The 13037-nt window shown below is 39.0% G+C and overlaps 2 protein-coding genes across 3 annotated transcripts in view; one reads left to right on the top strand and one right to left on the bottom strand.

Moving 5' to 3' along the window:
• The first annotated feature begins 1926 nt into the window (after nucleotides 1-1926).
• Nucleotides 1927-9205, top strand: LOC115340134 (cytochrome P450 7A1). Its single transcript, XM_030011140.2, has 6 exons — nucleotides 1927-2246; nucleotides 3548-3788; nucleotides 4464-5077; nucleotides 6371-6501; nucleotides 7455-7630; nucleotides 8252-9205. The coding sequence occupies exons 1-6, from the start codon at nucleotides 2035-2037 to the stop codon at nucleotides 8549-8551; spliced, it is 1674 nt and encodes a 557-aa protein (XP_029867000.1). The 5' UTR covers nucleotides 1927-2034; the 3' UTR covers nucleotides 8552-9205.
• A 130-nt stretch (nucleotides 9206-9335) lies between these two features.
• Nucleotides 9336-13037, bottom strand: part of UBXN2B (UBX domain protein 2B) — a 42520-nt gene continuing 38818 nt past the window's right edge. The window contains exon 9 of one of the 2 annotated variants that reach the window (XM_030011145.2): nucleotides 9336-9643. In XM_030011145.2, the coding sequence (XP_029867005.1) occupies nucleotides 9640-9643 (4 nt within the window). In that variant the 3' untranslated portion in view covers nucleotides 9336-9639. Of the gene's footprint in view, nucleotides 9644-12051; nucleotides 12584-13037 lie in introns of those variants that run through there. The other variant, XM_030011144.2, reaches the window with a different exon arrangement.

Here is a 13037-nt window from a genome sequence, read left to right on the forward strand (position 1 = left end):
CTGCTTACATTTATCACAAGGACATAAGTCAAAGGCTGCAGCCTACTATAGTACTGGCTGGCTTTGGGGCTGTAGATTGGCCTATTTAAGAAACCAGGTGGGAGATGATCTAGAACTAGGAAGCACCTCAAACTATGCAAGAGCAACTCTGTTCTATCATGATAGTTATTTGTCAAGGGTGCTGCCACTCAAGGGTCTCTTAAATGGAAAAGAGGGGGCACATTTGATTTTCCTGACAGAAAGGGCAATTATTTAAGGTAGGCTGCCAAGCAGCTCCTGTTCTCTGCCTACATCTGGTTACACTTTGACTACTATTACATATGTACAAATCAAAAAGAGAAAGAAGGTGGGCAGCTTTAGAGAAGTTAGTCCTGTTGTGGCAGCAAGATGCCATTTGTAAATGATGTTATCATCACACTGCAGTACAACTACCCAAAGCATGTGAGAGAAAGACAAGTGTGGCTGACAGCTCTACCTGGTGCAACACATGACAGCATGAGGAGCCGCAGGTATCCGTTGCTGGGTAAACATTATTCCTTTGTGTTAGACACAAAACTGACAGAAGCTTCCAACTTTCTTGTTCAGTGTTGTTTGGACATAAAAAGGCTGAGACCTACACATGCAGTAAGAATTAGACACAAACATAATAAAATTATCATACTTGTTTAGGATGAGGAAGTGATAGGCTGTAGTCAAAGATGACACCCAGAACTGAGATTTCCCATAATGGAAACAAGCAGGAAATGGGAAAGCATGGCTTTTATAAAGCAATTCTGTTAAAACAGGCTAAATTCAGCTCAGGAAAAGGAGTTTTTCTAGGAAGATAAAAGAAATGCCTGTGCTTAAGTGGAAATGGTGTGGGGGACTGGATCTTAAGCTGACATGCAAAAGGAGTTGACTTTTACATTAAGTGAGGTAAACCTCAATGCTGTAAAAAGAGTTTATTTCTTCAGTATAGCAACTTAAAAATTGCCTCAAATGTGATGGCATATGCACAGAGTTACCCCATGCCTCACTGCATTCCTTGGTTTAAAGCCAGGACAATATTCCCATCTGCCAGATTTGCAGCTCAATGCCTTCAGTGTAGTGTTCGATTTGGACAGCAAAAGGTCCAGATCTTTACTGTTTTATCACACAGCTGTAGGGACACCAACAAAAACTGGTACAAAAGTGAGCCTGAAAAAGTGACTATAACCCATCAGTTTCTCTCTTAGAAATGTGTTAGGCCCTGAATGACTATTGAGACATCACTATATGCTACCTGAGCTGCCTCCTCGATGGCTCGATGCCAGGTGTTCGGAGCAAGCCAAAGTTTGAACTCTCACTGGTCAGCAACAGAAAGAGGAAAAGGTTTAATGGGAAAATAAAAGGTGATCCAAGGTGTCCCGGTTTCAGCTGGGATAGAGTTAATTGTCTTCCTCATAGCTGGTATAGTGTTGTGTTCCGGACACAAGGACAGTGAAAAACACTCAAACCAGTATGGTTGTCTAACCCTGCTTTCTTCTCTCTCTTCTGCTGCATTATAGAAAGCCTATGTTTCCCTTTGTACCAGAGAAACGCTGTTAGAGGGAGTAGGTCCGTCTCCGCAGCCGTCCCTTTACCCACAGCTGAACCCCTGCCATTCCCTCTCGCAGCGGCACACCAGAGCCAGGGCAGTCCACAAGAAGGAGAAGGGAAGGGGTGAGCAGGCTGGTTGCTGAAGGACAGCATGAACTGCAGCCACCATTTAGCCCAGTCTGAATCCTCTGGACACCTGTCAGTAGCCATTTCATATGTTGCTAAACTTGAACTATAAACTGCAATTGGTAAATCTGCAGGATAGATCAAAACACACCTGACAGACCTTCAAATTATCAACTATTACAGCTGTTTGATTACTTTGGAACCACTACTGATATGTGACATCAGCTCAAGGCCATGTCTGCAACTGTCTACATCAATCCAGCGAAGCTCTCTGCAGAAAGATGTCAGAACATAGACAAAAAACAGGCTCTCTCCAGAAATGGTTAATCAATAGCTTGCTAGGTTGACTGAATGCCATTAGATACAGTGGTGCACCTACAGTATATAAATTGTGACCTGTCTTCTGTATCATTCTCAGTCACCTCTCCTGCCATACTGGTAGTTACCAGTTTTCCACTGGGAAGTTCTTGGGCATTACTAGAAATGTTCATAGCATCATGGATCTGGGTAACACTGATAATACTCTGTTGTGGGTTATGGTTTCTTCTAGGGAGGAGGAGGAGGTAAGGAATCTATTTATAAATGCATCTCAGTGTACCTTGCCTTTACTTCTGTCAAATATACTGTGTATATAGCTAAAAGAAGTGTAATCTTAAGACTGGTAGATGGACAGATGCAGGATAGCATGGGCAATGCTGCAGTTTGGTTTTTTGAGAGATTTATGTTACAACAGAATTTTTGTGTATAGGCTTTTCAATAATAGTGAGGTAATGCCTAGACATAACTGTAGATACAAATCTATGCATAAATGAGGTAATTAAAATATGAATATGCATGTTCTGATTTCCTAAAGTACTGGGCTATAGTTTTACCTGCATTGTAATCACAGCTAATACCTACTTATATCTAATTATAGTTTAATACCTACTTACAAACATTTTCATATTATCAGTAATACAATTTAATACAGATAATATTTATGTACCTTACTATGTCGCATACGCATTTCTTAAAAGCATTTATCCCACTGGCACATTTACATAAACAGCAAGTAATTTGCTTATCTATTGTAATTTTGTATTTTCCAGCATTTTCTTGTTTTACTTTAAAAAGTTTAGTAAAAAAGGTGAAAATAGTTAACTTCAGATAATAACCATTAGGAATTTACTAGAAAAGCTAAAGTATTATCTGAAAGTTATTTTAGCAGCCGTGGTGTCCTTATGCAGAAAAGTAGTTTTCTGACTCAGAATAAAAAATATCATTTAAGCATATGCTTCACTTTAAGCATCTGCTTAACGACACTTTGCCTGAAAGACTAACTCTTACGCTTATTCAAGATCATGGCAAAATTCCCACTGTTTTCAGCAGGATCTGGTCCAAATGGGATATGCCAATAATAACAACCTTTCTAGACTAAAAGGCTATTTCCCTTGGTATTCAAATAGAATTGTGGATACCGTTGCCCAAAAATGTATCAGACAATATTAGTGGGATGGATTATTCATTTATGGGACAATTACATAACTGTGCATGTTAGCTAATGGCAACAATTCTGCATTTAAACAAGTGAAAAATATACTCCTGATCAAGGGAAAAGAAAGATGGCATAATCAAACTGTGGTTTATTATGTTCATTATAATACAGGCTGTTAAAATTATTCTTTCTTACATACCATAGACCTCACGATAGGCTTAGTCCTTAAAGGGGAGAAAATTATTTGTCAATATACTATTTGTTTGGGGGTTTTTTTTGCATTTTTTCACATTACAAAAAGCCCGGCATCAGTATTTTACTTACCTGGTAGTCCTGGAGAAGAGGTCTTTATACATACTTATAAATTCAGCTTTTGTTTGTGTTTTGTAGGCGACAAGGTGAGCCACCACTTGAAAATGGGTTCCTTCCATACCTAGGCTGTGCCTTGCAGTTTGGTGCCAACCCTCTTGAATTCCTCAGAGAAAAGCAGAAGAAGCATGGCCACATTTTCACTTGCCGAGTAGCAGGGAAATACATTCATTTCCTCACTGACCCTTTTTCATACCATGCATTGATACGCCAGGGAAAACACTTGGACTGGAAAAAGTTCCATTTTGCTACTTCTGCCAAGGTACAACTTTAAAAATGGTTTTAATATCTAACGTGCAAAGTATCTGCTGGCAGGACAGATGTACCCAGTTAATCCCTATAGCATAACTATGCCTTTGAAATAGAATTGGTTTCACATTTCTGCACTTTTATTGGTGTAAAACATTGGGGTCTTCTTTTCCCTTTCCTTAACAGAAAGGAAATTTGCAGTGATTTGGATTGTCCAAGAATGACATTATTTAGCCATGTAGTATCCTAAATCGCTAAAGCAGAAATACAATTAACACAATCTGTGAAATGGTAATATAGCTTGCTGAAGATGAAACCTTCAGGAGGTTCTCACTACTATGGAAGATTCAGTCCTAATGCCTTAAAAAATGATGCAACACAGTAGGAGCTCAGTCAAACTCTTACTGAAGTAAGCAAAAAGGCTCCTGTTGGTGTCAATGGGAGTTGAATGAAAGTCTAGGTAACCACGTCCATTTGTTTGTAAGCATCTATTTTAATCTATTTTCATTTGCCTACTTAACTGCTATGGTTCACTGAGAAAGTATCATCAGCTCTAGTATTAATAGCCCTTATTATGCTTCCCTCTAGTAAGCTATGAAGTTATACTTTGGCTTCAATTTCTGTTAGACTTTATCATCGAGGTTATGATAAGCCTTATTTACCATGCGCACAATTTATTTTGTGACAGGCTTTTGGGCATGGTAGCATTGACCCAGCAGAGGGGAACACCACTGAAAATTTTCATCAGACTTTCATTAGAACCCTTCAAGGTAATGCCCTAGACACCCTCATTGAAGCAATGATGGAAAACCTACAGTACGTCATGCTGCAGTCAAGAATGTCTAAACTTCAGTCTAATACCTGGGTGACAGAAGGACTTTATACGTTCTGTTGCCAGGTGATGTTCGAGTCTGGCTTTTTAACACTTTTTGGTAAAGAATTTAATTCAAATAATGACAAAAATATATCATCAAAGCAGGAAACTGAAAGAGCTCATATCCTAAATGCCCTTGAAAACTTCAAGGAATTCGATAAGATCTTTCCAGCCCTCGTGGCGGGGCTGCCTATCCACCTCTTCAAGAGTGCCCACAGCGCACGTGAGAAGCTGGGGGAGGCTCTCCTCCACAAGAACCTCCTGAAGAGGGACAACCTCTCTGAGCTTGTCACCCTCCGCATGTTCCTGAATGACACTCTGTCAACCTTCGATGACATGGAAAAAGCAAAGACCCATGTGGCGGTGCTCTGGGCCTCGCAAGCCAACACCATTCCTGCCACGTTCTGGAGCTTGTTCTATCTTCTTAAGTAAGTCCCAATTCTTCTTGTTTCCAAACAAGAAAAATGTTTGTTATCTTTCAGAAACCAGTTCCTTAATTCAGGCAAATTCCAGTGCTTGATACCTCATCAGTGTCAAAAAGCTTACTGATTACAATAGAAGTGGCATGTTGTTCTGGACTTCCACAGAAACCCCCTTCACTCGTCTGAGACCAAGTAGTGGTACCACAGAGCGATTCTGTAGAAGTTTGTAAAAAAAACCCACCCCAGGGCAATGCTACACTTTGTCAAGAAAGCTTTGGAGTAAATCTATATGACATGACATTAAAAGTGCTGGTTGCAGTCAGAACATTAATTGTATTGAAAGCTCCCAATATAATCGGACATTTTTAGACCATCTCACTAGATCACGCAAAATGAACTTTAACTTCATTATTGTTTTCACAGTTACTTAATAGAAAATAGTTTATACGTTGATAGATCCTACTGAGGTTGCAGTGTACACTGCAGCTGCTGAGCTTGTTACTCATGAGAGGAGTGCACAGTTCGGATAATACTATTAAATGTCCATTTTAGAGTGGGCCTCTATGGACTACAATCTACCTCAGCATGACTAACTCTTAAGTATGTATCTAAATTTCTGGCAGTTTTATTTAGCCAGTGGCTTGCACCCTCATATCTACCTGCCAATATCTGAGGTTCTTTAGTACTTTTCACTCCAAGAATGCAATGGCTTTAGGTCTTCTGGCCTTGGAGTCTTAACACCCTGATTGATTGTGCCTTCATCAAGACACTATTGCATCCTGTATTATCTCTACATATTTCACCATAGCTCATATATTCCATGTCTGTAAAAAAGTCTAGGCAGTGAAGGATACTATGTGCACTTTTAGTATTGGGAAGATTCTTTTCAGCTAGACAGAATATTGCCACATAATAGGACATCATCCAGGATAAGTGATGTTATAAAACTGATCTATAATCCTGATCCTAAACTTTGTACCTGCAGTGGGGCTATTTCTTATTCTTGGCATTGCTTTTTAGTGACCTTACTGTTTATTACCTGAGTTCTGCACATCAGTTCTGTCCCACTTGTCATTGGCGATAGAATCAAATACTTGGGGTTCTTTTCCTTTTTTTCTGAAGCTATCGTACCTTTGCCAAGACATGAAAAAGTGTAATTGCAGCATTTTGCTGCAACATTTTCATTTTAGAAGGTTGTACTTGTCAGCTAACAAACTGAATTTTAGCCAGGAAGAAAGTTAATGGCAAAACCTTTTTAAAGTGTAAAAATATATTATACTTCTGCTCTTTTGATCTTAGGAGTCCAGAAGCAATGAGAGCTGCTACCAAAGAAGTGCAAAGTATTTTGGAAAGTGCCGGACAGAAGGTCAGCTTAGATGGCAAACATATTTCCTTGAACCGAAAACAGCTGGATAATATGCCAGTACTAGGTATGATCATTTTATGCAGGAGTACCAGAAATCACCCCACGATTTTCACAGTCTTCTATTTGTTACCATATAAATGCCTGCTACGGAATTGCTATGGAATTAGCCAACAAACACCAGAACAAAAACCTGTATGTTTCTTAGCAATAGCCAACACAATCAGTCTTCCCAATGTCCCAGGTGGTACTGAGAGTATCAAAATTCACGAGTAGTACTTTTGCATGTGTAATGGCATGTGTCAATGCTGCTACACAGCTACATAACATAATATTGGAGACCCATGGGTAATTCAGAACAGTATTTTGGTTAGTAATGACTTTAGATCTAACAAAAGAGTGTTGCCAAATTTTATATCCTAATTCTTATGATGTGAAGCAATATTTTCTAATACCATTACTTTTATTTCTTCTCAATATTTTTCAAATTATAGACACATTTTTCAAAAGTGTCCAAGTTACAGAGAGTTTTGAAAATGCCACCCTTTCACTACTGTCGCTTTTTAAAAAAAATAAAAAGTCAGCTTATATTGAAACAAAAAAAACCCCAAGTTACTTTTTCTGAGTACTGGTTTCTACGCACTACCTCTTAAAGTTTCAGAAAATCCTGATCACTGCACTGTTTCTTTTTCTTGTTATGTTTCCAGTTTTGACTGGTTTGTTCTCTATCTCAGACTGAAAATATGTTTCAATTTCAAACATTCTGTTGCATCAACTATAAGTATTTTTCTAGGGGAAAGCAGATTATGTTCTTAGAGTTACCTGCAGAAGGGATAATAATGCTAAAAAGAAATGAGAGATACTTTCTTAGGCATTTAGAAAGTTATTGTTAAAATATTTCTTCTAAGAAATAAATGCAGGGTTTGATAATGGGTCTGAAATAGTTCAAAATGCATGACCTCCCCCAAGGACACACACATACTATTTCCATGTTAATAATTGCTTTTCCTCTCCCAATAGACAGCATCATCAAGGAGGCAATGAGGCTATCGAGTGCATCCATGACTTTCCGAGTTGCCAAGGAGGATTTCACTTTGCACTTAGAGAATGATTTTTACAACATTCGCAGTGATGATATTGTAGCTCTTTATCCTCAACTGTTGCATTTTGATCCAGAAATCTATGCTGATCCCTTGGTAAGTATTAGTGCATTAAACTCTGAGCTCTAGCAGAAACTAACATGCCTTTAAATAGAGCATTTATCAGGGGTGCTCCCACAGATGGTTTTCTGTTGTACTCCAGACAGTCTGTTCTTACACCTGGAGACGCAATGATAGGCAAGAAAAAGAATAAAGTCAGTGCAAGCACTATCTGCAAAACATGTTTTAGCGTAACCAAAAAGTGTGCTGCCAGCCCAAGACAGCATTCTACTTACTGCCTTCCTCAGTGAGGAAACATCACCATTATGGGGGGGGGGGGGGTGAGGAGGACAAGAGTGAGGATAATATTTTCCCAAAGGCACAGATGAGAAATCTTCCAGTTCTGCTGCATGAACAAGGGTGCAGGTGGTAATCCTTATCTTAAGAGGTCAGAAAAGAAAAGGAGAGTTATCAGCAAAGAACCTGGGATCATGTCCCACATACCAGAACTTCTCAGGGGCTACCCTTTCCAAAACAGCACCATGGGGCCTGGTGCTACTGTACAATGCTTAGTGCTAGAGGCTCTTCTTTCCCAGCCTGCACTTTGTGTCTTAATGGCATGATCTAGTCTTTGGACGTATTCAAATATCAAGTAACTCTTTTTGGGTTTAATTACAGACATTCAAATATGATCGCTTTCTCAATGAGAACGGAGAAGAAAAGACTGACTTCTACCGCAACGGTCGCAAGTTAAAGTATTACTATATGCCATTTGGGACAGGCATAGCAAAATGCCCTGGCAGGTTATTTGCTGTCCATGAAATTAAACAATTTTTAGCTTTGATTTTTTCATATTTTGAGATAGGGCTTGTGGACAATAATGTGCAATGTCCTTCTTTAGATCAATCCCGTGCAGGACTGGGTATTTTGCAACCAGCCAATGACATTGATTTCAGGTATAGACTGAAATGCCTATGAATATGTATTTCATATTATACATATAAGCTATGTACTATATAAATACACTATATAACATATACTTTATATATATTTTATGTAAATATGCAAATTAAATGTTGCAAGTCTTGGGGGAAAATCTATATGAAGATGTTAATTCATCAGTCTAATGGAAAATGCATAATGTATACCATTATGGTACCAGCATGCAGTGGGTTTAATGTAGTGTGTTGATGCAAATGTCTCCCCTTTTACCAATCATTTTGAAATGCAAGTTAAGATTTTGAACTGTGTGTGTACAGTAGTTTTTTTTTTCTGTCAGCAAATACCTTCCCAGAGTTAGTTAGACTTTTGTCAGCTAATTCAAAATAATTGTCAAAATTCAACTGCAATTAAAACTTACTCTTTTTTTAATTGAAATGTTGGGGGTGGTGGTTCTCCCCACAGGTGAAATAAAATTTTTGTTGTATAAAGGCAGATTTGCAGTTGGGAGGGGAGAGTTTCCTGAGGAAGTACCTTTATGGTTTTATGAAAAACTAGAAAAAGGCTTGAAGAAAACCTACAAAAATGTTCACGTTCTAGTGAAACTGCAAAACTTGTATTATATTCATTGTAATATACTTCTTTTCAAAAAGTTGTATCTGTATTAAAATAAATGATAACGGCTGAAACAAATGCATCTGTAGACTGTTTGTCATTTTAATGTCTTAACGTTATTAAAGATTTATGGACTCATCCAAAGCCATCTAAGCCAGCTTTAAACTAGCCAGCTCAAATGCCAATATGGACATAAATAAATAACCACCATACATTCACCAGTGCTTCCAGTTGGATTTTGCACCACCGTCTGTCTGAACTCCGTATTTCCATAAGCCTCCACTGGTCATACTCCTTAGGTCTTCTTAGTCTAATTCTGTTAAAGTTATCAGGGGTAGTATGCCCGCACATTTCATTTTTAGTGGTGGCATGTCCGTAAGAACAATTGCTCCAAGGATAATATAATTTGGTTCTCTGTAACATTCCTGTCCTTTTCTGCTGCAAATGATGGATGTCACAGAAGTCCATTTTTTAATGAAACATCTTCAGGCTGAAAGAGATACATTTTCTTATCATCTGCCAATGAAAAGAACAAATGGACTTAAAATACTGTTGTTATCCTGGTTTTGTACGTTTCTGAAGACTTATGGTCTGACCTTTTGTCTTTGACTCAAAAGTAAGCCTCATCACAGAAGATGAGATACAGGACTATTAGGTGTTTTCAAATTTCACATTCTGGCAAGACATCAAATCTAGCTGATCGAGCTCTTCCTAAACATGGACTTTTGGACTGAGTCCTAGAACTGCTTTAAATTATGTATCCGTTTCTCTTCTCACTATCCACTGTGCTAAATATTCAAAGGTAAATAAAAAGATTCTGTAGTGTGTGATTATTTATTACCTGTGTGTTGTCTTTGTAATTTTATTTAATCTTTTTTTCATTTTTAAAGGAGAAAGAATACCAATTTGTTGCCATTTGCAATATGTATAATATTAAACTATTACGTATAATGAATGTGGTTTTGAATTATTACTTTGGTTCTTTGGATAAGGGAAGTATCCAGTCTTTAGGTACAGCTTGTTTTCATTCTTGTGTCGAATATATTTTTGTATCATTTATATAAATTAGAGCACATTTAATGTAAGCTTGCACTGACTCAGAGAACACATGAAAACCTGACATCATAATTACATATGCCCTGGCATATATTATTACTATTAGAGTATCTATTCCCCCTTTCTTAAACAAATCCTGCTTAAAACAACAGTTTTTGAGGGTAGCAAGTCTATGCAACATTTTAAGCAAAATACCCTTCCTTGATGAAAAGGAATTCAACACAGAACTACAACAGCAGATAACAAAAGATAAGATGACTGCTAAACTAATTCTAGGTTCCCTGGGAAATTAAGCCTTCTTTTACATCTTCTTATCTCCTTCAAACTGACTGCTCCAGACTCCTCTGACTGTGGTTTAATGTTTTCTTTCAGCTCCCTTGGTCTATGAGAAATTGAAGTATTCAGTAGCTCCTAGAGCTGATCTGACTTTCAGCTACCCGAGTGTGGGAAAATAACGGAAGATTGGTGCAGAGGATTGTAAACACACTCAAATGACTTGCAGCTGGGATATCAAAAAACACATATATCATATAATCATTGTTTAGCTTTGTGTGTTGGACAAGTAGAACGTCTGTGTTTAGATAACATAGGCCTGTGATAGGCTTAAAGGCACCCTATCAAACACGCTTGAGATTCCTGCCCTGCTGTGGGAAAGACCAAAGCGCAGTGGTAAACTACGCCTGCGCCAATCCCTGATATACAGGCGAAAGCAGCAGGTTTGGTGATCCTCTAGCATGGACCGAGCTCTGCAGTGCCTACATCCCTGCTTGTGTCCTCTGCCTGGGTGCTGCTTTGGGGATCCCCTGGTTGGCGAGGTAACAGAAATAAATTTACTCTTTGCATTTCATCCATGGTTTTGTGGTTGTTCCTGCGTCCTGCCTGTGCCAGCTCACACACCAAGGAACACCAACAATAGAGAACTGAGGGGAAGATTAAAACACCACAGGATTCACCCCGCAGATCAAAATCAAGTTCTGAACATTGTGGGGAGGCTACTGACTTTATCGCCAAGTGTCGATGCTCTGAGAGACAGCACAGGAGATACAAAAGCCAGCATCTCATGTTTGCATTGTCTACTTGACAATTCTTCCTCCTTCCCCTGCTATGTGATAATCCCGGTCCGCTGGAATTACGTTCTCAGGGCTTTGCCTGACGGGCCTGATCTCACTACCCAGTCTTCCCCTCTATGCCAACAGTCTGTCCATCAGGTCAGATGCCTGTTTTCTTTCCTGGGACTCTGAAACCCACTTTTCCCTCAACTACTAATTCTTCCCCTTGTTATATTCCTTTTTCATTCCTTCTGGATACTTGTTACATGGGCAGATCTACAGAGGGTATTAGGAAAGATATTGGTGTGGTCTCTGTGGTCCTTCAATCCCTTCACAGGGACTACAGCATTTTAACTAGAAGTTCAGCTAGGGGGAACCAAGCCACATTTTTCATTGCAGCAGACATATGGGGGGAAGCTTCAGCTTCTGTTTGAGGTTTACTTTTTCATGTTGTTTTTTTCAGTTAGGATTAGATCAGTCTTTAATGTTAAGAATGTACTAGATAAATGCTACAAATACGTTAGGTTTGGTTTATAGCCTTCAGCCAATTTTTCACCAAGAAGATGAAGAACCGGCAAATAAAAATTGTGAAGTTCTGTCAGGCTGGACTGCTATTTACAAATTTACGTTTGGCTTTGAAGTCACTGCTAAAATTGTTGACATACTAGAACAAAAAGAGCTTCATTGCAACTTGCATAAATCCCTATGAATTTCTAATAAAAATAATCTAAACTGATGGTCTTAAAAGTCTATTTGCAATTAAAATAACTATAATTTTTTAAAAATTTGTAATACATATTGATGCACATGATGAACAACTTTGCTTTAAAAATTATTTACTTCAATATGCAAAGTACAAAGCTTTGTTTTCAAACAAATCTGACTAAATCCAAGTCCAATGGAAAAGAGATGTACTCCTGCTAGGGCAGATATGACTAAGGAATGGCCAGAACTCCCAAGTGTTCATGCAATGCAACTGTCTTGTAATAATAACAATACGGATCTGCATACTTTAAAATGGCCACCTTTAGTACACCTCACATTGCTCTCCTAGAGAGCTAATTCAAAGATTTCCTAACAGAGGCAGCAAGACCATTCGCAGGTAACAAACCACAGCAGAGGCAGGCACGAGGGTCTCTATCCGACGCCACCCAAGTCCAATGTCTTAACTGCAGAGTCATCATAAATTGGCAGAAGCCAGCACTGTTGCCAGACCGTACACAGGGTCCCGCAGGGGCGGCTCAGGTGGTACTGCCGAAACTCCTGCGGGAATGTGGCCCTTGTCACTCAGCCTCCTGTCACTCTTCTCTTGCTGGGGTAGCAATTCTCCATGGACGGCTGGACCCATAACCTGTGGATCGATATTCAGTGTATAAAACAACAGAGGCAACCATCTTTCTGCCCAGTTCTGAATTCCTGTAACATGAGGAGTATATCAGCGTGTCTTCGGGGGACTCTGCGGAGCAATGCTACTTTTTAATGTTGACCTAGTGTTATGCAGCTGAAAAGATCCAGTATAACCCCCTGAGTATACTTCCACTTTGTGATAAAAGACATACAGATGAACAGTTTGAACATTTTTGGAGTGGGATTTCTTTTTTTTCTATTGGGCTATATACAAGTATTTTGGTTTGCTGCCATGGCTGCTGATTTTCTAACCTCAGTTAAACCCCTGTTACCGGGGTCACACAGATCCAAGTGAGGGGAGAAAAGAGTACAAAGTCTGTGGCTGCTATGCCTCAGCTAATGTAATCAAATACTTCAGCAATCAATAGTCATCTGCCTTGCCAGGGTCATGGACACTG

Source organism: Aquila chrysaetos, chromosome 4 (assembly GCF_900496995.4).
Source record: "Aquila chrysaetos chrysaetos chromosome 4, bAquChr1.4, whole genome shotgun sequence".
Taxonomy (NCBI): Eukaryota; Metazoa; Chordata; class Aves; order Accipitriformes; family Accipitridae; genus Aquila; species Aquila chrysaetos.

Bases quoted from the DNA above. Each gene is read 5' to 3' on its own strand.
- LOC115340134 (XM_030011140.2), top strand. From the start codon at position 2,035: ATGCCATTAGATACAGTGGTGCACCTACAGTATATAAATTGTGACCTG. The intron at 2,247-3,547 runs GTAAGGAATCTA...TGTGTTTTGTAG, and splicing joins CTTCTAGGGAGGAGGAGGAG to GCGACAAGGTGAGCCACCAC. The intron at 7,631-8,251 runs GTAAGTATTAGT...GTTTAATTACAG, and splicing joins AAATCTATGCTGATCCCTTG to ACATTCAAATATGATCGCTT.